Genomic DNA, 24,517 nt, shown 5'->3' on the forward strand with positions numbered 1-24,517 from the left:
TTTATTATTAGTGAACACTTTCTTTTCTAGTTAGTCGGAAGATGTCATCAGCGACAATTAAAATCAAAGCTGATACATATTTCAAATGTTTGTATGTTTATAATGAAACTGTATTTCTCTACCCGTTTTTGTTTGAATTGATTATTACGCCTGAAATTTGGACCAGATCATAAATTCTAGCTTACCCCTCCCCTATCAGAGAATTTTGGCATAAAAATTTTATCTCTGAAGACTTCATGAGTAGCACATGCAGATTAAACATTCTCATGACATTTGTTGTTAGTGTTTAACATGAGTATGGTTTAATAATGAAATAATCTGTAATAATTATAATCAAGACTCTTCTAAGCGCTGTGATTGAATGTTCACTCCTGCGTACAACATAAATTAAACGTTATGGAATTGTCAATTGTCTTCTATGACAAACATATGACGGTTGTTGCTGGTGATGAAAATGATATAACACTTAATATATAAACCCTCAGATTGGGAGTGAGGATCACCAAGGATTTTACGCAAGAAATACGGGTCTTTCTGCATGCTAATTTCTGCCTATTTACTACTCCTCAGAAAAAAAGCGTGTTGGAATCTGTAACCACAGTAAACTATAACAAAGATAAACACTTACACAATTTACTAGATTATTCTATGATTTCCGGTACATTTCCCTATTGCACACGACTGACATCTGTTGTGAAAGTATATTCTTCTAGAACTAAAAGGAAGATGGTGAGTGGTTGTTGAATTTGTTGTGATTCATTTAATAGCTACTGCCATCCTTCTCTTCAAAATACAAATAGTCAACAAATGGTGCGGAAACATGTAGTAAATTTCAGGGGTTCAATTTCAGAAGTAATCTGGAGGTGAACAACAGAAGTCTAGACCAATAAAACACATAAGCCTCACGTGTGCTAGTATTCCAAAAGGTTAATGAGACAATTATAAATTTGTTTAGGTGAACGTACCAAAGCAGAGGCGTACATACTGCAAGAAGTGCAAGAAACACAAGTTGCACAAAGTAACCCAATATAAGAAGTCCAAGGAAAGACAAGCCTCCCAAGGACGACGAAGGTACGATAGGAAACAACAAGGATATGGTGGACAAACGAAACCAATTTTCCGGAAAAAGGTACATTGATTTATTTGACGACTGTAATGTACTGTACTGTAAGGATTCATTCTATGAGTAGTATTTAATATGGAAATGTTTCAGGCCAAAACAACAAAGAAGATTGTGTTGAGAATGGAATGCACTGAGTGCAAGTACCGTAAACAGATCCCTTTGAAACGTTGCAAGCACTTCGAATTGGGCGGAGACAAGAAAAGAAAGGTATGTTCTTTCATGTGGAATGGTCTTTTACACAAGTAGAACTGTATTTATTTATATGTTTCATTAATGATGCTGTCAGTTTAGTGTGTAGCATAAAGTGATTGGATGATAATGAATCCAGACAACTAAATTTTAGAGTAATAGGTGGCTAAGGATGTCGAAGTTAATAGTGCAGAATTCGTGACACAAAGACGAAAAAGTGGTTGATTTGAAAGCATGTGGCAATATGGAAAAATTATAAATCGGTGCTTTATGAAAGACTTGCTTCCATGCAAAACAGTATATGACCTGACTATCATAATCCTTATTATTTTGATGTGTCAGACCAAGTTGTACATCCATACAAAACAGCAGGAAAAATTAATAGTTTGGTATGAGTTTTTAATCTTTACATTTTTATATAGCAGACGGATTCCCAAATGTAATATGCTCTCAGTTTCTTTGGGAATGGTATATTAAATTGGTCAGTATGACACATCACGTTTCAGATGGGGGCAAAGGCCTCCAGATATGTAGAGTAGTCATGAATATACTTAATATGCAGTCAGACAAAAATGGATGATCATCAGTTTACCCCAGGAGGGGGCCTTACATCTCCTCACTGTACAAGACCAGCATCTTATGAAATGTTACACATGGTCTCGGGGAGATGCTTATTGAGAAATGCTTCCTTGAAAGAACATAGAATTGAATTAAGAGGTGAGCAGAATTGGTTAATATGCTCACACAAGCACAGTCATTAATTGCTGGGAACAATCATTGAATCCTCATTTGATTAAAATGGTAATGTTCTAAAAAGGTTATCTACTCTTAACAAGTTTGTTCAACTGATTGCACACTCAGTAAATTGTGATGCTGCTTCTTTCCCCCTTTGAAACATTTAATGTGGATGTAACTACATTGTGAGGTACATACATAATCATAGTTCAGTTAATTTCACTATTTCCCATACCCTGCAGCTTATTATATCTTGATCTTGGTCATGTGTTCCCTACAGAACCAGAATACTGTGATGTAAACACATATCTGTTGAAAAGGTTTTGTGTTGATATCTGATCCAAGAGTACACCACAGAATGGAGGGAAGAATAAAAGCACAGTTCTCTGAACATTTACCCATTTCTGAACTTAAAAGTTTGAAGGGGATAGATTGATAGTATAGAATGTAAAGCAGTAGTTGATACCGAGTGCACAATGAACTAGACTCTCTCCCCCTGCATAGGTCAAGGAAATTAATGGCCTAATTATTAATGGGTAGGATAGGACAGTTTATGTTATCTGAGGTTGATCCTTAAATATTGATGTTGAAACATGATACCTTGCAGCAAGTCTTAACTTCATATGAGTTTGTTAGTTAAGTGATCAAAGTGTCATGTAGAATCAAATTGTCAATCAAAGCCCAGAATTTGGTCTGAGCTCCTACAGTTCAGTAATGGTTTAGCTTGAAAAGCATTATGGGCATATTTATGTAGATTCATTTGTTACATAAATTGATACTTCTGAATTTCAGCTTAGATACCTAATTTCTAATCTTTATGTGTCGAAAACACTACTTAAATGACGTGCTCAGCCTGTAAATTTGGTACCTGTCGGTATGAAGTGGTCATTAGCACAGTGTTTCCTCATCATTTTGCAAGCAGCAGTGAACTAGAGTAAATTAGCATATACTACTTAAAAATAAGCCCTGCAATGACTTAATGGAGCATTGTTCAAGATAACAGGAGTCAGAATATTTTGGCAAAGAAAAGTATTTTAGAAAGTTGGTTTATCTTGTGGGAAAATTGTTAAGAATTATTAATATACATATCAGTGTTACCTGAAAATTTTTTATAGAAAATTCCTGAGTTTGACCAGCTCCAACATATTCATATTCTTAGTTATTTTCAGAATATCATGATTTTAAAACATGAGGTTATATCATGAAGAATAATTGTACAAATTACAATCTTGTAAGAAATACAGTAATGTCTTTGTGGGAAAATTTTATATAATTGGGCCCAAAAAGTTGTTTGAACTGTGTTGTTGCGTGAATAATGTGGTATCACTCAATATGCTGAGTTATTGAAAGACACTAAGAGAATTTTCAACATACTCTGTTTGAAACCATTTCTTGCACTTGAGTTCATGTGCCTTTTTTTACAGGTTTGTTTGTAGTGTAATTAATTAATGCTGTCTTGTAATTCATTAACGTTTTCTTTATTTTTCAGGGCCAAATGATCCAGTTCTAAAAGCTGTGAATAAGACCCAATAAAAAAGTTATGTAATACAAATGCTTTTTATTTCAGTAGGTAATACATTTTATACATGTTTAAATAGTTTTATCTAATCACTGAAGCTGCTTTCTGAATGTTCATTGGACACATTTTGGGGTTGAGATTTTGGCATAGCCATGTGTGGGTTGCTGGAACAGAAAACATGTTTTCATTAATAAGTGACATACAATATAAAATTGTATAGGATGCTGTAAATATATAGCATTGAGAACTTTTCTACATATTTCACAAATCTGTGACTAATCCAAGGAAATAAATATACTTGTATGTGCATTTGGAACATTGTTCTGCACCAGATTTTCAGTACAACAGTATTCAGTGTGGATGCCAAGCCTGGTAGTTTCCTCAGCTCTGTAACTTACCCCAAAATGGTTCTTTGAACAGATTCTTACAAGTTAAATTTTGGAAGTAATTCCATGTCTTGGATTAGAGGCAATGAAAATCAGGAATGTTTGGTATAATTATCCTTGATTCATTTAAGGTGGATGTGTATTTTCATTCTGCTCCCAAAATAAAACATGGGTACTTTGCCATTTGTGTCTGCAAAGCTTCATGAAATAGTTAATTGCTCAAGAAATAAGAAGATATGCTTAGGTGTTAGAAATGTAATCACAAATTTTTTCAAACATAATCGGGGAGTAGATGAAGGTTGAACTGTTTTCTTTCACCTGTGACATGGAATTTACATGCAAAGAACAGGAAAACTACGTCATACACAATTGTAAATGGTTAATGACATGATACACACACATTTCATTTTACAATTCATTTACAAGATTTCCAAAACACACAATCAACTCTTACTATGGAGATCACAATAACATGAGGCACACTAGCAATGGATATATTTTGCATTTCTGCAGCAGTCTTCTACCTGGAAGGGCAGGACATACACTGGCAACATATAGATGCTTTTGCCCACAGTAAACTGGTGGAATTTTTTCCATAAGGTGTTACAAGAAATAGCTTTGTTTTTCAAGTTTTGCAAACTAGTAGGTAACATGTTAAGTGGCTTCTCTTAGATGTAAACACTTTGCAGAAGGTGACAGTAAACTTGCAGATTCTGAATCTTACAGTGAATATTAGGGTGGTAAGTAGTAAAATTAAATTAAAAAGATTATCAAATTTATTTATGCAGCAAAGGACTATGGTACTAACAAAAAATATGCATTGAAAAGGTTACATTGCTTATCCCAGTTTATTTTACAATAAACCTTTCCTACAAGATGCATTTTGATTGTGGTCATTCCTTTATATAACTGATTTGCCCACCTTATGATTGCAAAACTTAGTCAATAATCTTGAAACCATGCAGTGTATTGGAATATAAAATCATGCATACAAACAAAACTGTTTACACTTGATAGGATACTAAAGCCAAACGTGTTTCAACCTCAAGAGGTCATCATCAGTGGCAAAACAAATTAATTCATATAATACAATTGAAGACTGGTTTTCTACAGAGCAAAGAATGTATGTAGTTTACAAAACCATACTTGTGTAACACCTTACTGGATGTTAATTGCACAGGAGTTGGTGTATTAAATTGAGTACTCAGCCTTTATGTCCACTGGCCTGATTACTGTTGGTCTGTGGTGAGCCGTGGTTGCGTTGTCTGTGCCTGTGAACTTCAATGATGCGTGGGCGTTACTGTCAGTTTCAAAGAATGTGCAGGGTATATATCAACTCTGGTAATCATTGTGGTCAACTATTGCATGTGAAATTGACATTTTCTGTTGCCAGATCAAATAACACATTGGAGTCGTGAGCATCCTGTTCATTTATGATAAATTGCTTTTTGCTGGTTTTATAGATATGAAATTTGTCTAAAATGTCAAGCACTTTACCTTTCGAGGCTATTCTTAACACGTCCATTATATCTTCCATGGGGCCATGTTTGTGTCCATGGTCAAGGATGTGTTGAGCATATGTTGATTTTGTTACATTGAATATAATGTCGTGGACATGCTCTTTAAATCTGGTTTTAAATTCGCTACTGGTTTGGCCAATATAGACCTTGCAGCTACTGCATTTTAACTGATATACACCTCTCTTATTGTATTTATTATCCTGTCTTCTTGAACTGCATCAGAACTTTATGGTGTTATTGACTTTGTAGGCTACTTTTGTGTTCTTAAATATTTTGGTGAGTGTTCTAATACTAGTCCCCACTTAATGGTACATGCACCTTGTCGTGGTGGTGGGGCTCGAGTACCTCAGTGACCCCAAGAGCTATGCTGGTGGTAGCGTAGCTACTGGTAGGGCCTCCCTAGCCAGATTGGTCGAGGGGGAGAGGTCAGACTAAGACAGGCACCCTGGTCCTCCAGGTTGGGTTAACAACCTTGCACCGTAAAAAGGAATATGTTTCGAAACCTCAATCAGGGCCTCAGACAGAATGGACCTAACAATAGGACCAAATGGATGAGGAGAATTGAGGAGGCCATGGACCGGAGAGCCATAAAAGAAGAAGTTCTAATACTAGTGTCAAAGAATGTGAAACTGGACCATATTTTACTATTTGTGGTGGGTTGGGGTACATTGATAGGGGTTTGTGTGTTTTAATTAGGTTATAGGATATTTTGATGCCTCTGGAATTATAACCGTTATTGTATCTTACTTCTTGGACAACATAATTTGTTTTGCCACTGATGATCTCTTGAGGTTAAAATGCGTTTGGCACTAGTGTCCTTTCAAGTGTAAACAGTTTAGTCAAACTTAAAAATTTGCAGTGCTGTTATATCACTTCCACATTTCTGATTCCTTAGGTACATCTTGAATTTGGTACATAACCCAAAGTATCAAGAACTCAAAAGATACTTTCCTGGTTGAAAGACATCTACTCACCCATATGTTTCAAAATGAGAAGGCACACATTCTGAAATAACTTATGGCACCAACTCATTTTTATAATGAACAGTGAATTACCCTATACAGAAATATTCAAAACAGTGATGAGCTTCAGAAGGGGGGGAATGGTTTCTACATAAAAACTGATCAGATGAACTGCTAAAGTATGTTCAGGAGGAAAAGTAAGCAGCCTTAAAGCCAAGCTTTGTTATTCGAAGTGTTACTGCATGGCATTGGAACAGGAAAAGGGCTCATACTATAAATGTTTTCATATGCACAGATTACAAGGCACTATGCAGTGATAATACAACCCAGCAATCTATTTTTAGCAATATTTCTTGTGTATGTAGGTTTCCAGTACGTTAACCCTCTTAGTTCCAAATCCTATTTCCACTGTTGTGGTCTAAAACACCCAGGCAAATTTTCACGTATTTGAACCTTCAAATGCAAAAATCACTTGAAACAATTTCATACGTTTGGCGCCTGTGCTGTTATCTGGTCCTGAACTACAACAGTTTTTGTAAAACAATGTACACGTACCTTTGACCTGGAACCTGCCATTGCGTAGGTGAAAAATTTACAATAAATGTACTTACATGTAACACACTATAGACAACAACGAAAAAAATATAAGTACTACATAAACTTTATAATAAAAATAAAATTACGAAGCTAAACACTTAGCATAATTAAATCGAAAACCACGAGCAAAAAAAAAACGTTAACGCGCCACAAGGTAAACAAATCAGATCAACGTAATTAATTTATTCAATAACATTTATGTTGGCCTTTAAGATCCATCTCTTGAGGAAAATATGAGTTAAACTTCGTTCAAACTACCTTCCACAGCCTTATATTGCCATCTGGCAGCCATATATGTAATTAGATGATCAGATATACCCAGCACCAATGGATCGGCTGCTGAGCGTTCTAAAAACATTACTTGTTGGCCTATAGGAGGCATCTGTTGAGGAAAATATGAAATGAAGTTTAAAGTAGCAGCCTTGTGCTGACATCTAGGAATCTCATATGTAATTACATCAGCAAAATTAGCCTGCGCAGATATATCCACTACCTCAAAATTCTGGACTACTGCTATGATTGCAACTTATTATACAACGAAAATTGTTTCATACATGTAGAAAAGTTTATGACCTGTTTACATACCAATTTTTCATGAGAATAACTACAATGGTTCACCAGTTTCAAGTATTGCTATTAAAAAAAATTAATTTCACATTACCAATCTGGTTCTACTACTGAGTAAAACATGGGAATCTATAGAGACAATGGCACAAGCAATAAGTTAATTTATTGTTGTATACTTTTCTCAATATCTTTGAAGCTAGTTTTCCACTTAAATATAATAGTACGGGGAAAGTAAAGTAGTCTATATGCACAGTAGGAACAGTATGGACCCAAACATAAGCATTCTACAGAAAGTACTATAATATCCTGAATAATATTTTAAGAGGTTTGAAAGCAGCACTACAGCACACTTACAGTAAAAAATATTTAGCTGAACAAATGCCTTGTCTTCTAAAAAACAATGAAAGAAGTAAAGGATCCAATAACAGTTTAAATTTTTTTCTAATAATTACTGAAAGCTTAAGTTACATCAAGTGAAGATGCTATTTCATTTTTTAAAAGATACATTTCCTGGTATTAAAATTATTCAAAGCATAATACATTCTCTAAAATCAAAAAAACTTGTCAGGCTATAATGAAGTAACAAATAAAATTATGAAGGTTTATTCAGGTTAAATTAGACACCAAATTTCACTATTAACTTCCTTTTCTGAAGTTCCTGAGAAGGTTGTGTATAATAGGTTCAACATTCATATGCATATTAACATATTGGTCTCTGAACAATTTGGTTTCAGGAAAGTTATATCCATTGAACATGCAGCATTCAAACTAACAGACAATGTGTTAAAATCCATTAACCAAGAAATACATGTTTGAGGAATATTTTATAATTTAGTAAAAGCTTTTGACTGAAAAGTAGTTATCTGTTTAATAAAGGGCAATGGACAATGTCCAAATAAACTATGAGTATTAACAACACTATTTGAAACTAAATGATGATATTCCTGAAGTGCATGTTATTAGAAACCAATTACAAAGTCAAACAATGCCATATGAATATATGTTTCCCATTGGCTTATTCTCATTTTATCTTGTTCTTTCCACTTTCTTAACTATGCTATGATTCTGGTATCTCACTTAGGAATACTTGCCACTTCTGCTTGGTGAAAATACAGTTTAATTCTCTTGTTTCTATAATCATATTGTTTCAATGATGAAAATATCTATGTTACTAAGAGTATAAAGAAATAAATAAATCTGAGTATAAACATGGTTAATAGCACATACACAAATTTAAAGATCTGTAAATTATGATAACAGAAGTACAGCCACTGCCTGAAACACTTTGTTTCAACAAATAAACCTTGTTATTAAATAATAAATCAACCACTGTCACATTGTACATACACATTAACTGTGATATAAAAACAATTTACTTACTCCTCCAGAATACTTGGGTCAAGACCTTCATATTGCATTTTCAAACGTACTGCTTGAACCGGAACACCAACTTGGATCATTCGGAAGAACCTGGCATACTGAGAATCATTAGCAGCCATAGTAATTTCTTCTTTAGGCTCTGTTTGAAGGTTAGCTATTTCTGTCTGGAGTGTATTAACTTCTTTCATATCTTGTAGTCTGGTTTCATCTTTATCATACTGCATCTTTCTCTCAGGATTCTTATCAACCTCTTGCTCCACTGTCACATTTTCAAGTTCAGAAATTGAACTCAACTGTAAAATGTTTCACATTACAGTTGACATGAAGTAAGAGACTTAATACATATGTTTTCAACATGTTAAATTCAGCAAATAGGTAGTACAGTAAAGAAATTACCTTTGCTTCCAAAATACTAAGTGAAGCCTCAAGCTTCTGTATCTGTGTATCAAACTTTTCAAGACGGAGTTCACATGAATGTGAAAATTTATTAAGGAATGAAACCGTGTTTGTGATGAAGTGATTTATAAATGCAAGTGTCCTCTTCTGGTGAATGGCACCAACCTTGGAAAAATCATTTTACCAAAATAAAGTCAACAAATATCTGTGAAAAACAGTATTAGAAAGGTAATTACTATGAAGAAATGAAGTTATTCAGTACTTTCCAACTGACTTTAAAAGTGTGAATCATGATATAAAGGGATTTAAGCTAGCACTGAAATGATGAACTTTTAACTCCTAATCTGTAGAATTTACTTCAACTCAAAATTTTGAAATATTGTTCAGCAAGTACCTGTTGGAATTGTGTATTTACATTTGCATTGGTACTATATTAGCAGTTAAGTGTTTGTATTCACATTATGATGTGTTCAACATCCTTGGCTTGTACTATGAAGGATTTATGAAATGCAAATAAAGTCTATTCAACTGTTCTATTTAGTCTGTTCATAAAAGAAAAGATTGCATCTGCCCTGATGATGAAGGCAGTAAGAACCTCTACAACATCGATCAGTTTCAATCAGACTACACGGCACAATATCCCAAAAGACAGACGTCTTCAAGATTGCATCCACAAGCAGGCTCCTGTTATAATGGTGATAAAACTTTGGGGCTCATCAATGAGTAGTTAGCTGATGTATGCATAAAAGTGGTACAATGTATTTTTAAAATACAACTTCCAACATGTGTCCCGACAATACTAGCTTCCTCTACGAAGAAAAAGAGAAACATTTTTAATTGCATGGTAAAATATATGCAATTATGTAATATTTCTATACTACATCGCGTAAAACGATTCAGCGATATATTTTATTATTGAAAGTTAATCTACAGATAACGAAAAACAATATATATATATATATATATATATATATATATATATATATATATATATATATATATATATATATATCGTGTACCTGGAACGATATTAATGATGTACGATTTTAATGTAAAATGGTTTACCTGAGTGTAGTCCACACCCGGGCCAATTATAGGTAACCCATCAACATCCATCCTAAGATTTATCAATTTTCTGCTAAAATTAAATATGAATTCATTTTACAACCTGCGATGTCACTGGCTTATTCTGCATGGCGCCATCTTGATTCATTTGTAACAAATGAAACATAAGACGCGCACAATTTGTAAACTGAAGATCGCCAGGAAGGAAATTGTAGTGTCGTTATAATAGATTTATTCATAACAAAGTATTCATTCATGTAATACAATATAATCTTGAGAGTACAATGAATTCATCTCCTCCTCTGGATGCAGTCTATCAAGCGGTGTTTACTTTATATCACAATCCAGATCCAACAGAGAAAGAAAAAGCATCGATATGGCTAGGAGAGTTACAGAGATCGGTTAGCACTGTCATTTTTATACTGTTTTATAAATTACGTTAGGTATAGAAGCACGGGCATAACTGGACTGATAAACTAATAAGCACTAATATTTGGAGTATTTAGGTATCGTGATCTAGACGCGCAATTATGTGCTTCCAAGTTCACATGTTGCTGTTTTATATAAATTCATTATATGAAAACACACCAGCTTCGCCTTGTGTTTCAGGTTTACTCCTGGAAAGTTGCAGACGAAATGCTTCAGCAAAAGAGGGACTTAGAATCATGTTATTTTGCAGCTCAGACAATGCGCACTAAAATCCAGTTATCATTTCATGAGCTTCCAGCTGAAGCACACAATTCTTTGCGTAAGTCACTTATGGAACATATAGGACAAGTGAATGATGCTACAAACACAGTTATAGTCACTCAGGTAAGGGTTTAGTAAGGAATAACCCATTACTTTATTTGATAATGTTACATATTTTTAATTATTGTGTTATTCTTTATTGGTTCTGTGTGTATGTTTCAGCTGTGCTTAGCGTTAGCAGATTTAGCACTCCAGATGTCAACATGGCAGAAACCAGTTGTAGATCTTATTGGTGAATTTGGCCAGGTAAATGTGTGGCCTCTGTTAGAGATTTTGACTGTCCTACCGGAAGAAGTGAATTCATGGTTGCTGAGGCTTGGAGCTAATAGACGACTTGAAATAATGCAAGAACTTGGTTCCACAGCTCCTACTGTTACTGAGTTCTTGGTTAGTTCCATTCTTGCTAAATGAATATGACCTCTAGGGTACTATATTAGTGTGCACATAGTGCTGTATATATATATTTTTCTTATGTTGACGTTCTTATGATTGAAAATCAGAGCATTTTAATCCAGTAGGATTTGAGGTTCTCATTGTGGTGAGAATGAAGATTACTGTCTTCTGGGGTGTAGTATCGTGTAGTCTGGTAGAAGTTTACCAACGTTTCAGAGGTTGTTGCTGCCTGCATCATCAGGGCCTATCTTCACCTTGATGAAATTGTGCACCTTCTATGGGACTTTTATAACCATGTTTACAAGAGTCCTCCAGTGGGCCCTATCCTGAGCCAGTTGAGGCCAGTATATTCTTTCACACTTATTTTTGAAAGTTTCATTTTAATGTTGTTCTGTCTGTACCTATATGTCTGTCATGATAATGTAATCTTAAAATTTCTTCACATAAACTTTTAATGTTCTTACATGTACTGATACCATAATTTACTCAATGGAAACCAGACTATTAAGCTTAGTCCCTGGATTACATCTGTCTTTAATCCAGCTATTCAGGTGTCCGTAAAATATCTCATTTTGCAGGTTGTATAAATTATAACCTGGAAGTTATTATGTGTTAAATTGTGTGTACTGTTATAGGTATTTTAATGTGTATTTTTATTGTTTTCAGAAAGTGTGTCTTTCAAATGGTGGTGAAAATCCTCACATACATATCCGGATATTACGATGCTTCACATCTTGGGTCTCCATCCAAGCCATCGCATTACCAGATGTAGCCGAGAATATAGTTGTTGCACACGCCTTTCATATTCTGTCCAACCAACAGGTACTACAGAGTCCATCACTCAGTACCCCAGTTTGTTCGAGTAAGGTGCTTCCTTGACTATCTCTTTGTGAAAATATTTTATGTTATGTTCCTCCTTAAGTATGTGTATACTGCTGTTCAAGAAAATAGACAACATGTTGTATGTTGCAATAGAGTTGTTGATAGAACGTCAGGCCTCAGCAAGTTTTAGAAATCTAGATTATAGCATCCTGAAATCAGGAGCTTGGATTAAAATTAAAAAAAAATTAAAATTCGTAATCTTTAGTCATTGATTAGAAAATATTTAAAAATGTCACAGCATAATGAATTATATATTTGAATTGTCACTTATGCAAATTCAGATTGATTTTTTAGGGCAGTGATAAACTTCAACAGATTTTGATTTCTTGATAAAGAATCAAGCATTCAACATGTGTCTAGAGTATTGTGTTTTCAGTAACATCATAAAGGGAGTCTGTGTAACATGTGTGAGTAGGCTGTGTTTGATTACATATCACTAGTTAGTCGTTTGCAACATTCCCTGCTTTTGTCTGATGGCTTATCATGTAGTTTCAATAGAAAGGCTGTCAGTATAAACTGCATTAATGAATTTTGAATTCTTGAGTACAGAAAAATCTTTGAATAGTTTTGTACATACTAGTTTTAACATTTTTACATTGTGGTAACTTGGAGTCTGGGATTTGTTGAGCTTTGTGATACAGTTTTTAAAATATTTTTTGATACATTTTCAGTACTACATTTGTAAATAGTGTGTTAGCTACCCAGCAATGTGTTATTTTTTGCTTCATGTTCATGTTTGAGGAATTTCATATTAAGATTCACCAGCACATAATTCCCTGATCTTTATGAATATTTTGATATGCAAAGTGTTTGATCACTTAGTTCAACAGAAATTACATAGATGGAACATACATATATATATCTTTATGAAATAATTGATCAAAATCACATTGTACGAGGTTGCTCTTAAAAACATTTGAGTGTTAGTGATTTGTAGTGGTGAAATGAAATGTTTTATCACTGTAGCTGGTCATTGGCACATCAGCAGAGCATGAATGTCAGGAGTTAGGAGGGTAGTATTTATTAATATTTAATGTTATAAATATCAGAGTGAGAAGTATAACTAACCACAGTTCCATTTAGTGGAATCCTTCCTTAGAGGCTAATAGTCAGTCAGCTAATAAATAAAATAAAGAAGTTATTCATCCTATGTGGTATCAAAAGGTTTTTTACTATGTTGACTAGAGCTGGCCACTGGTGTGTGTTGTGGGTGGGTGGGGGGGGGGCAGACATGCTTATAGCTCACTGTCCCACCCTGTTTATTTACATCCATTTTAATATTATATTACCATCTAAGCCCAGATCTTCCAAATGGTCTCTTCCTTTAAAGTTTTTCAATGAGAATATTGTCTGCATTTCTCATCTCTACCATGTGTATCTTGCCAATTTTATTCTCACTGTACTCATCCTGATAATATGTGGTAGAAAAATTACAAAGTTCCTCATTATGCAGTTTTCTTCAACCCCATGTTGATTTCTTTCTCTTAAGTCAAACTACTTTCCTCAGGACTTTGTTATACTAGGAATGTCAATTTTGGTAACTTGAATAGGGTTGAGTTTAGTGAGAGTCATGTGGTTAGATGTGATTTTGAGAAAACATAAAAGCACCCCCTTTTGGCATAATATATAAGGTATTACAGATTTTGAGTTTCTGTTGCTGCTACTACTACATTTCTGATTCTGGCAGACTTACTTGTTGTTATTGGTCAGACTCAGTTCTGAAATGAAATGGGGTGTGTTTGTTGATTTAAAGAAGTTGGTTTTGTGTAGGGTGGATAAATTCATTTTCTGCTTCATTTTGACGCTAATTCTAGTAGAGAGAGACACTTTTAGTAGAGTTCCAGGTTTCTTCATGCCTGTTATGTAAATATTTCTCTCTCTTTGCTGCCTTTCATTCATCATATTCCACCAGGAAAGAAATTCCATACTGTGTTGTCTAAAACTGAAGAACTATTAATTTTTCAGACTTCGGTTACAAAATGACAGAATATGGTGGTATGAACACATTTTAGGAAAGAAAAGAGAATAGCTTTGAACATAAGGTAAGACAAAAATGTCCAAAAAGGAGACTGAGATTAAGATGGGACCAGCTGGTTATGAAAGATGTCAGAAAGGGAAAAAACAAAAAAAACTATAGGAAGATAGAGACTATAGCCGTCCACCTTCTTCGTTTCTTGCTCCAGCTAGCTAGGGACTCAGGGTCGTTAACAGGGATCGAACATGCAATGATGAGATGGTAATTGACAGTGGATCTAATTGTACCTTTATTATATAATTTCTTTGAAACACAAGCTTATAAAAGTTTTTAACCTTCTTCTGTCAAGATACTCTCCACGACTGCTGCTGCTGGCTCACTCCCCCAAGAGACCACATATGAGTCCCCCGCCTACTTTCTCACTTAACACAAACGACTCTTTGTTTTAAGGAATTCCAACCAGCTCGCCCTTGCAGCGTTAATCCACAGGACTCTAATGTCTGGATGGTTACAAGACATATTAAAATTTCTGTCTTCTGGGTTGTTGCACCGTGTAGTATGGTAGATGTTTACCAAAGTTTCAGAGGTCATACTCGCCCTGATGATGGACGCAGTATGACTTCTGAAATGTTGGCAAACATCTACCATACTACATGGTGTAACAACCCAGATGACAGAAATCTTCATACTCACCGCTGTGAAAACCTCAAACTTTACATAGAGACATATTGATTGGCTTGGTTGTCAGATGACCCACATAAAGTGGAAATGTCTGAGGAAGAAGAGGAAACTAACTCCTTCAGTTTTGTCTCTGTGCTTAAGTATTACATCATGAAGATGTATGTGAATATGGAGGCAACACTCTTAAGTATGACACAAGTGGTCAGCTCCATACTCCATCTGGGAAAAGACTCACTGGAACCCATTATATAGGAGATTGGGTGGGCCCCAGAATTGTTCTGAATGTGGTAAAATAAATCCCCATCCCTGCCAGGAATCAAGTCATGGTTATTCAATGTATAGCCAGTCCGTTTATTAACTAGGGTTTTAATCTCTTTAAGTCAGTTGTAAAATTTAAACTTTGAATTCAAATATATAATATAATTCAAGTCTATACACAAACTTTAAATTGTTGATGTTAAAATTTAAAATTTATATTGATATTTTGCGCTATTCATCGTTATTACGATGTTACAGTATTGCGCTTTATACTACTACATGTTTCAATGCATAGCATCATCTTCAGGTTTTTTTATCTTTAAAACTACTCTATATTTTTAATGCAAGTTTTTCATTTATTATATTTGTTTTGTAGATTATTATAGTAGGTGTTTTATTGATATTCTTATTATTTGCATCTTATGTTTTGTTTTTTCATTATTCTGTGAAACAATTAATTAAGGTAAAGAAACTAAATACATATCTAAAATATTCAAAAATAATAATATAAAGGTTGCATACAGAACAAAAAATACAATAAAAAACATCTTAAAACAAAAACAACAATTAGACACAAAAAACCAATACGAACAACCTGATATATATAGATTAAAATGCATAGATTGCCCATTAATCTATATAGGCCAAACAGGACGAACTTTTAAACAAAGATACAAAGAACATGTAACAGCTATCCAACACAATAAAGATTACTCTGCATATGCAAAACATATATTAAACACTGGACACACATATAATAAAATTGAAGAAACATTGGATATTATAAAAATTGTACAAAACAAACGACATAGAGAAACCATAGAAAAATACCATATACAACGTACACATAAACAAAATATTGCGCTAAACGATAATAACCTATATTTAAATAACCCTATATTCAACACAATACCGGTTATTGACTCAATCACCTGACACCCTCTAAATATATATACGACCCGCATCTATGCACAAAACCAGTCCACGAACAGACATTCAACCTGATCAGACGAGGATATACTGTACATCACGACTCTTGGTATGTTATTGTGTTCTTACTTTTACAAAAATCTATACGACAATATCCAAACTCATTTACATATAAATAAATAACTCATATGTTAATTAATTGTTTCACAGAATAATTAAAAACAAAACATAAGATGCAAATAATAAGAAGATCAACGGAACACCTACTATAATAATCTACAAAACAAATATAATAAATGAAAAACTTGCATTAAAAATATAGAGTAGTTTTAAAGATAAAAAAACCTGAAGATGATGCTATGCATTGAAACATGTAGTAGTATAAAGCGCAATACTGTAACATCGTAATAACGATGAATAGCGCAAAATATCAATATTAATTTTAAATTTTAACATCAACAATTTAAAGTTTGTGTATAGACTTGAATTATATTATATATTTGAATTTTAAAACACAAACATGACGCATTTAAACTATAAACTTAAACTTTGAAGTGAAATGTTTTGCAGACTGAGTACTAAGTTGCTGTATTATGCTTCTGATGTAATTCTGAAGTACTGAACAGTTTCATAGATTCAATATGTTTTATTCAGGCAGTACCTGGAGTTCACGAAGCTGCCACAGACTGTGTGTGTGCCCTACTGCAGTGTTTGGAGGATAACAATAACCAACAAGCTCTTGAACTGCAGCTGTTCTCTGGTGTGATGTCTTTGGAAGAAGGGTTCCACCTTTCTGTTGCTCATGAAGACCAAGAGAAGTGCGTTGAATCCTTTGATTTCTTACTATAAATACATTGATGAGTGTGGTATCTTCTTCTTTGCCACGTCTAGGAAATTTTTTTACCATATTTCTACAATTTTAACAAATGTAAATTTAGTTTGTTGTGTATGTACCATTTAATTTATAACAGTCTGTGATCTTCATTATAAATTTCTAAATTATTCCACAGTTTGCATTTCCTTAGGGCTGCCATTGCTGCATCAGTAAAAATGACATTGATGATGGACTTGTTCATAACCAGGAAACTGAAAGAGTTTTAGTTTCACTGAATAATCAAAGATAGAGCACAGTATAGATATCCTAAAACCAAGTAAATATGTGCAAACTGGTTGAGGTGAAGTTACAGATGTATATGGAGGTGTAAGACTTTTTGATCTATATTTATTTACATAGAAATGTATGTGCATAATCAAGAAGGAATTCATGACAAAAATAATGTATAAGACAATTTTTTATGTTTGAAGCATCAGTTTCTTCTTAAAAACCCTGTTTGCTATGTTTATGTGTCTGTCCATCTCATCTCTCCATATGATTCAATACGTTAATAATATATGAAGATGATGGTCTTCCAGGATGTTTCACACTGTGTAGTCTTGTAGAAGTTAACCAGCGTTTCAGAGGTTCTTACTGTCTCACTGCTGTGAAACCAAGCAAGCAACCAAAAAGCTAACTAAGGGCGGAGTCATGCGCAGGCGCAAGACATCGTCCCTTGCTAGGTAACATGATTCCTACGTACGAAATGCATTGCTGGAAATGGCAAACAGAGCCTTATAACTAAAATGGGAATTTGCTTACGTTAACGGGGTTCTGTCGTGGCGGGAGCCTTGACCGTTCAAACTAGGGTCTGTTGCTTCTGATGGGAGGTTATCCCTTCAGGCAACTTGTCCAAAAAATTTGGTTGATTGGTTCTCTACGGTTTGTACCCCCCCCCCCCCATTGTTGATAGGTCTGTGAAGACATTGGCTGGTAAGAATATTTGTGAGAAGTGAATCACTGGATTTGAGGGGAAGCAGTAATAACCTATCATTTAAGTTATATACTTTGTTGTATATGTTTGGAGAATCTATAAAAAATTAATCAGAATATAAGTTTCTCATTTGTGTCCAGTTTTGTGAACTGCTATATTTGGTTTCTAATGTACTGTAACCGTCCACCTTCTGTTTTTTGCTTCGGCTAACTCAGGGTACTCAGGGTCACTCACGGGAATCGAATGTAGAATAAAGAAGTAACAATTGACTTGAACTCAAAGTATACCTTTATTATGTACTTTCTTTAAAATACACACTTATAAAAGTTTTTGATCTTCTTCCTTCAAGATACCCTATACTACTGCCCCAGTGGTCTCACTCACTCGAGAGACCACACAAGAGTCCCCCGCCTAGTCTCTTACTCATTACAATTGCCTATTTGTTCGAAGGGATTCCACCACAGCTCGCCCATGCGGCTTTAATTCATAGAACTCCATTACGCAATCATATACGAATTTGATATAAGAATAATGAAAGCAGTGTCACCGTACAAAGTAAAGTCCGGACGGTTACAGTACACACAACGGAATTGGCATGTCTTGCTGGGGACAGGGCTGTAATAGTATCAAAAACCAGTTTCTAGTTTACAGATTGTCACACTATTTTTTTTATAACGTTGTTATTTATTTTGCGTGTAATGTCCTTGTAATTTTGTAGGGACATGTAGTTTATTACAAACGTATTCAGACTTTTGGCTTTGATGAATGTTAACAGCAGCTGCAGTTTCCTTAACTTCCAATTTCCCAACCATTGTTTTTTCAAGAATGTAAATGGTGCAATTGGCAAGTGATTTCTGTACTTGTTCTGTGTACTGATTTTAGGGGCTGCTGAATGTTGAGCAGAGATACCGCATGTTGTAGCCACCGTGTGAAATGTACCTAATTAAAAATGACTGATTTGAATACAAGGGATTTAAACCTGGATTGGTGGGCTTCTGGTTTTCCACAGAATAATTTGTAGTCATCGAAGGGTAGATGCCATTCTTTTACCTGCCAATTCATACAGTTACACTTCATTATTTTTTAATTTAACAAACCAAAATTATGGACTACACACACGATGTCCAAAGGATATGTTCATGTTTGAAAGTGTTAAAACTTTTGTGACCATGAAAATATATAACTGAAAAGAAAAGAGGACAGTCATTTACAATTTAGCATTGTAGTTAGTTAAGTTGCACATGTGCACCTCTTGAAATGTGGTTGGTATTAAGGAGATGTCAATCTTGGTCAAAATGTGCTTGTGTGTACCTCGTGTTATGATTTTAATAGTTGTAGTAATCTTGAGTTTTAATGTTTCAGCACTGTCTACTTGTCCACTGGCTGCATAAACTGCATCTTTTATCTATCTCTTGAAAACACACAAGGACCATTAATTCTGGGGTCTTTGGACATACTGCTTTCCTGTTTTGTCTGAATGTTATTTGAACATTGGTAACAGATTTAAACTTTGCTAAGCTTTCTCCTTTGGTGTCATTGTTGCACTGAAGACACCACACCTCACCATAGACCTTTCAGACCTAAGTTATCAAGAAGCTGGATTGTGTGGAATAATGATTTTCCGAACAATATGAGTATGGAGATGACATAAATATGCTAACTTTTCTTTTCTTTTTCTGCTGCTCTGATGATGGTGTATTACAATATGGATTACTGAGTTTTTGGACTTTGACTTTATCCATTTTATGGCATTCTAAAAAAAACACACATTTTGAAAACCAGATCTGTCTTCATCTTATTATCAGGTACAGAGAAGAGGGGCACTGGACCCATACAGTAATTAAGGTTAACTCTTTGTAATGGGCCCAACAGAATAGGAGACAAATTTAGTTTTTGAAATATGTGTGTTTTTTAGACTGTCAGACGATGGATGTCCAAAAACTCAGTAATCCACACTGCCACTAGTGTCAAAAATTTAAAAAACAAAATATTAGAATAATGTCAGTCCAACTCTCAAAGCATCATGTTATATTAAATATACCTCAGACATTGGCCAATGTACAACATCATTTTGGCTGAGTGAGTGCACCATTGTTACAGTTTATTACAGTTATTAAATATTTTTTTTCTGTGCTCTTCTTTGTTGTAGGTCCATGAATTATTGTCGCATCTTTACAGAGCTGGCAGAAACATTCTTAGAGAAGATAGTAAGTGAAAACAGCAGTAACAAACCCCATTTTGCTGTCAAAATATTGGATTTGGTGCTAACATGTGTAGGGCATCATGATTATGAGGTGAGAATGAAGGAACTTTTAGAAATAACCTCGAATATATAACATTTAAGTTAATGGTTAAATTTTGCACTTTTAAGTAAATATTATGTCAAATGCTGAACTAGATTTCTTGAGACATGATTATGTTTCTTTTTTAACAGAGATACTGAAGTCAAAAGCTGACCCCATATAATAAGTACTGATAAAGTTGAGTCACAGGTTTCATGAACTCTTTTTTATTGGCATGATTTTGAGTGGATCTAATCAACACTCCAAATATCCGTATTGACTGTTGTTATTGATTTGGTTTGATCAACATACTTTTACATACGAGGTGCGATCGGAAAGTTTCCAGACTGCGCCTATAAAAACCCGTACACTTATCTCAGGTATTAAATTCATCCATCACCCTCAAAGTAGTTCCCCTGGGAGTGAACACAACGATCCCAGCGCCGCTGCCAAGCCTGGAAATCTTTCTTTGTCAGCCTGTCAAGCACCATCTGCGATTCTGCCTGAATCTCTTCTATCGTCTCAAATCTCCTTCCCTTTAGCTGAATTTTCATCTTTGGGAAGAGGAAGAAGTCACACGGAGCTAAGGAGGGTGCGGGATGATGGCCATGGTATTTGAGGCCAAAAACTGCCAAACTTTGAGGGCGGTGTGCGCTGGCGCGTTGTCATGATGCGTCGCATGTGGAGTTCTTCCTTTAGAATCAGCTGACAGGTCCCATAGCCTATCCCAACAATGTCGCACAAGTCGTTGATGGTACGACGTCGATCTTCGTGAATGGCCTGCCGAATCTTCGTAACATTTTCGGGCGTTGTGCTCGAAGATGGTCGTCCAGAACGCTCGTCATCATCGACAGAGGTTCGGCCATTTTTAAAACGTGAATGCCACACAAAAGTTTGTGCATGACCCATTGCGGACTCCCCAAATGCTTGCTTTAGCATTTCATAGGTTTCCGTAGCCGTTTTGGCGAGTCTTTGGCAAAATTTGATGCACACGCCATTCCGAAATCGCAGGAGGGTCGGTGTAATGCACTACCAAAACGCCCGTAACTAAGAAACAAATACTAATTCGATGATGCCGGCTGGCACACTGATTCACTATGAATGCAGGTCGCACCCCCTAGCGGCAGAAGCTCGTACTACATCCGGTTCGCCCTCTATTGACACAGTCTTGAAAATTTCCGATCGCACCTCATATATGCAAAATAAGTAATGTAGCACATATTAATGATTGGTATGCCTTGGTTGAAATATCTGATACACCACGCGCAGTCCCTGTATCAGCTAAAAGGGGAAAATCCAGTGTTTATTCTGTGCTAGTGGTCATGATAATGTAGATATTGTGTATATATCCATCTGTTTAGCTGTGGGTGTTGTTTTATTATTATAAGTACAAAACTGAGTTATTGCCAAACGATTAGCCTCTGCTAGTCTAAAATCTTTTGATGATTGACATCAGTATCCCATAGGTGTTCTTGTCAGCATGATTAAAATGTACCAACACCACAGCACCTTTATGAATGGTTGTGGTGGTGGTATGTTATCAGTGAAGATGGCTGTCTTCTCAGTTGTTGCACCGTGTAGTCTGGTAAACTTCTACCAGACTACATGGTGCAACAACCCAGAAGACAGCCATCTTCAGACTCACCGCTGTGAAAACCTCAAATCCTACATGTTATCAGTGATCTCATATTTGTCTTAAACACTGAGGCAGAGTTGTTTGGTCTTGGTACGTTTTCTACTGGATCTGTTATTAGCAATATGTCGGAGGTGGCACTTGTTAATAATGTCACTGCAGTTGGTTGTGATAATTGGCTGGGTGGTTATTTAGCTGGACAGTTTTAAAGGAATGGGCATTCATCACATTAAGAATACAAGCTGTGTTAAGAAATTGTAAGACAAAACCAGGCCAGAAATAATTTTTGACAGCAAGTATACATGATACATTAACAAGAACATAATTATTTAAATATCTTCATGTAGCTATAATTAATATTGTAATGGAATTGGTAATTGCACATGAAATTTGGTTTATTTTGTTTAGTGATATAATTATTTCCTTTATTAATGTTCTGACAGTTTTTATATATCATAGCCTTGATTAGAGTTGCTAGACTTGACACTGCATATAACTGTCCTCTTCACATCGTAATACATTGTTACTTCACTGTGCCTCCACACAATTCTATACTTGTTGGCTCCATGCAATATCACTGAACTGACTCAGTCTCTGTCTTGACTTGTGGCAACAACTCAAGCTGTATCTAGCCTGTGCAGTTTTATACATCCACATTGTCATTCCAGAACACTGTAGAAGCTATGAGATATGGCAGTTCCTTCCACTTTAAGCCAGAGACTATGTAAAAAGTCCAAGCAGTGTGATTATATATGCTTGGCTGGCAGTGGTGGCATCCCTCCAAACTGGTCGGACTACTGTGAATGAATCACACCACCTGGGGGGTAGTGGTAATAGCTTGCTGACATAATCATGAATCACTGTTACAAGTGCTTATGACAATATTGTAATTATTTTATAATTAAATTAATAGTTGAGCATGTTTGCTGAAGCATATGCATAAAACATTGGTTCATCATATCTTGTCATTGAGAATAGTAGAATCCACTGTGTAGGTTGTTCTGGATCTGAAAATAGATTAACCTCATTTAGTGGGCAGGGGGTCAGAGATGTGAATCAGACTGTATCTTATGTATTGTATTTTCTAACACAGGATGTTTCTGAAATACACAACATGACTTTAGGGGAATGTTCTGTGCACAAAAGCACTGAAAAATGTCTATGTAAACATGGGTCCATGGATGTTTCATTTTCAAGCTGTGGCCTACAAGATCGTCAGTTTTAGACCTGCTGGATATTTATTTATGGGGCTATCTTAAAAGTACTGTGTGTGCTGTAGCTGTTAATAATGTAGCAGAGCTGCAGCAGAGGGCAGAAGATGGACAGAAGTTAGTTTGTAATACCTGGAATTTCTGAGTGCATGCAATGAAACCTTAATGAGATGTTCATCATGCTGTGTGGAAGAACAGGGACAGCACTTTGAGCATTTTTATACTTTGTTATTGTTGAAATAGTAATGTGCTGGACTCTGGTTTGTAAATAAACTCTTTTCTGTGGATGGGTTTACACATTATTTTTTATCCTTGTCCTTTCAAAATAAAATGGGTCATGAGTCAAAAATGAAGTGTCCTAGGACACATGTTTACATAGACTTCTTTGTTTTTTGTGCATAGAATATGCTCTTAATGTGGTGCCGTGTTCCAGTAACACACTATATTTTATTCTATTTGAATATTCTCTCTTCAATTTTCCAGTGTAAGTTAATGCAGTAACTGAAGTAATATTTCTCACAGGTCAATAAAATGTCACATTGAAACCAGCATAGTCCAGTCATTGCTTTACATATCCCCAATATCGCTCATGAGTAATAAAATTTACAATGTGGGGCTACTGTTTTCTGGGGCATTATTCTAGCATTTATTTGTATTCTTGTATGAAGCCTAAAAATTTCATGGATCACAGTTTCTCTTCTCTCTTGCAAATCAATGGCAAAATTGAAAGCCTTCATTTTGACACTGTACTATAAGTTGGCAAGAAAGCACAGGATGTCATGGGCATAGCAGGTAGCTTGAAATCAGTTACAGCCAACCTGCATTACATTTTATAGAGACTTCCTTTGTGATGGGTTATTGTAAACACCTGGGCTTCAAATGTATGTTGAACTGCACTTCATATGTATGCTTGAATCATTATTGGGAAGTCAAAGCATGTTGAATGTTATTATTTGTTCCACTGAAAAAGTACTGGGTCTCTTACATTGAAGGAAGGATACCGATTAAGGGTGTTTGAGGAATGGGTGCTTAGGGGAATATTTGTAATTAAGATGGATAAAGTGACAGGATGGTGGAGAAATTGCATAATGAGGACTTTCATCATTTGTATACTTCATTATATATTATTAGATAGATAAAATCCAGAAGGTTGGGATGGGTGGGTCATATAGCATGCATGGGACACTGAGAAATGCGTACAAAGTTTTTATTGGATTGCCTGAATAAAGGGACCACTCAGAAGACCTAGGCATAGATGGGAGGGTAATATTAAAA

General features: G+C 35.2%; 3 protein-coding genes across 5 annotated transcripts in view; 2 read left to right on the top strand and 1 right to left on the bottom strand.

Annotated features, from left to right (window-relative positions):
- The first annotated feature begins 582 nt into the window (after positions 1–582).
- RpL36A (ribosomal protein L36A) lies at positions 583–3,599 on the top strand. 2 transcript variants are annotated; one of them, XM_022068683.2, is made up of 4 exons: positions 583–729; positions 956–1,129; positions 1,214–1,330; positions 3,537–3,599. In XM_022068683.2, exons 1-4 carry the CDS (start codon positions 649–651, stop codon positions 3,555–3,557), a joined length of 393 nt encoding a protein of 130 aa, XP_021924375.1. In that variant the 5' UTR covers positions 583–648; the 3' UTR covers positions 3,558–3,599. The 2 variants fall into 2 exon arrangements, with proteins under 2 accessions (XP_021924375.1, XP_021924376.1); XM_022068684.2 differs by having other exon boundaries at positions 682–810.
- Positions 3,582–10,578, bottom strand: CCDC53 (Coiled-coil domain containing 53). Its single transcript, XM_087351766.1, has 4 exons — positions 10,440–10,578; positions 9,375–9,539; positions 8,979–9,271; positions 3,582–3,730 (listed from the first exon to the last, which is right to left on the bottom strand). The coding sequence occupies exons 1-4, from the start codon at positions 10,488–10,490 to the stop codon at positions 3,652–3,654; spliced, it is 588 nt and encodes a 195-aa protein (XP_087207892.1). The 5' UTR covers positions 10,491–10,578; the 3' UTR covers positions 3,582–3,651.
- Positions 10,579–10,707: 129 nt separating this feature from the next.
- The window catches only part of Tnpo-SR (transportin 3), a 33,271-nt gene continuing 19,461 nt past the window's right edge, over positions 10,708–24,517 (top strand). Inside the window, exons 1-6 of one of the 2 annotated variants that reach the window (XM_022068677.2) lie at positions 10,708–10,840; positions 11,049–11,252; positions 11,352–11,576; positions 12,249–12,404; positions 16,963–17,126; positions 20,266–20,410. In XM_022068677.2, coding sequence (XP_021924369.1) covers positions 10,724–10,840; positions 11,049–11,252; positions 11,352–11,576; positions 12,249–12,404; positions 16,963–17,126; positions 20,266–20,410 — 1,011 coding nt within the window. In that variant the 5' untranslated portion in view covers positions 10,708–10,723. The remainder of the gene's footprint in view (positions 10,841–11,048; positions 11,253–11,351; positions 11,577–12,248; positions 12,405–16,962; positions 17,127–20,265; positions 20,411–24,517) is intronic. The other variant, XM_022068678.2, reaches the window with a different exon arrangement.

The sequence above is a fragment of the Zootermopsis nevadensis genome, unplaced genomic scaffold (genome assembly GCF_977971745.1).
Source record: "Zootermopsis nevadensis isolate Lab colony 2312 unplaced genomic scaffold, Znev_1.0 Znev_ptg000020l, whole genome shotgun sequence".
Taxonomy (NCBI): domain Eukaryota; kingdom Metazoa; phylum Arthropoda; class Insecta; order Blattodea; family Termopsidae; genus Zootermopsis; species Zootermopsis nevadensis.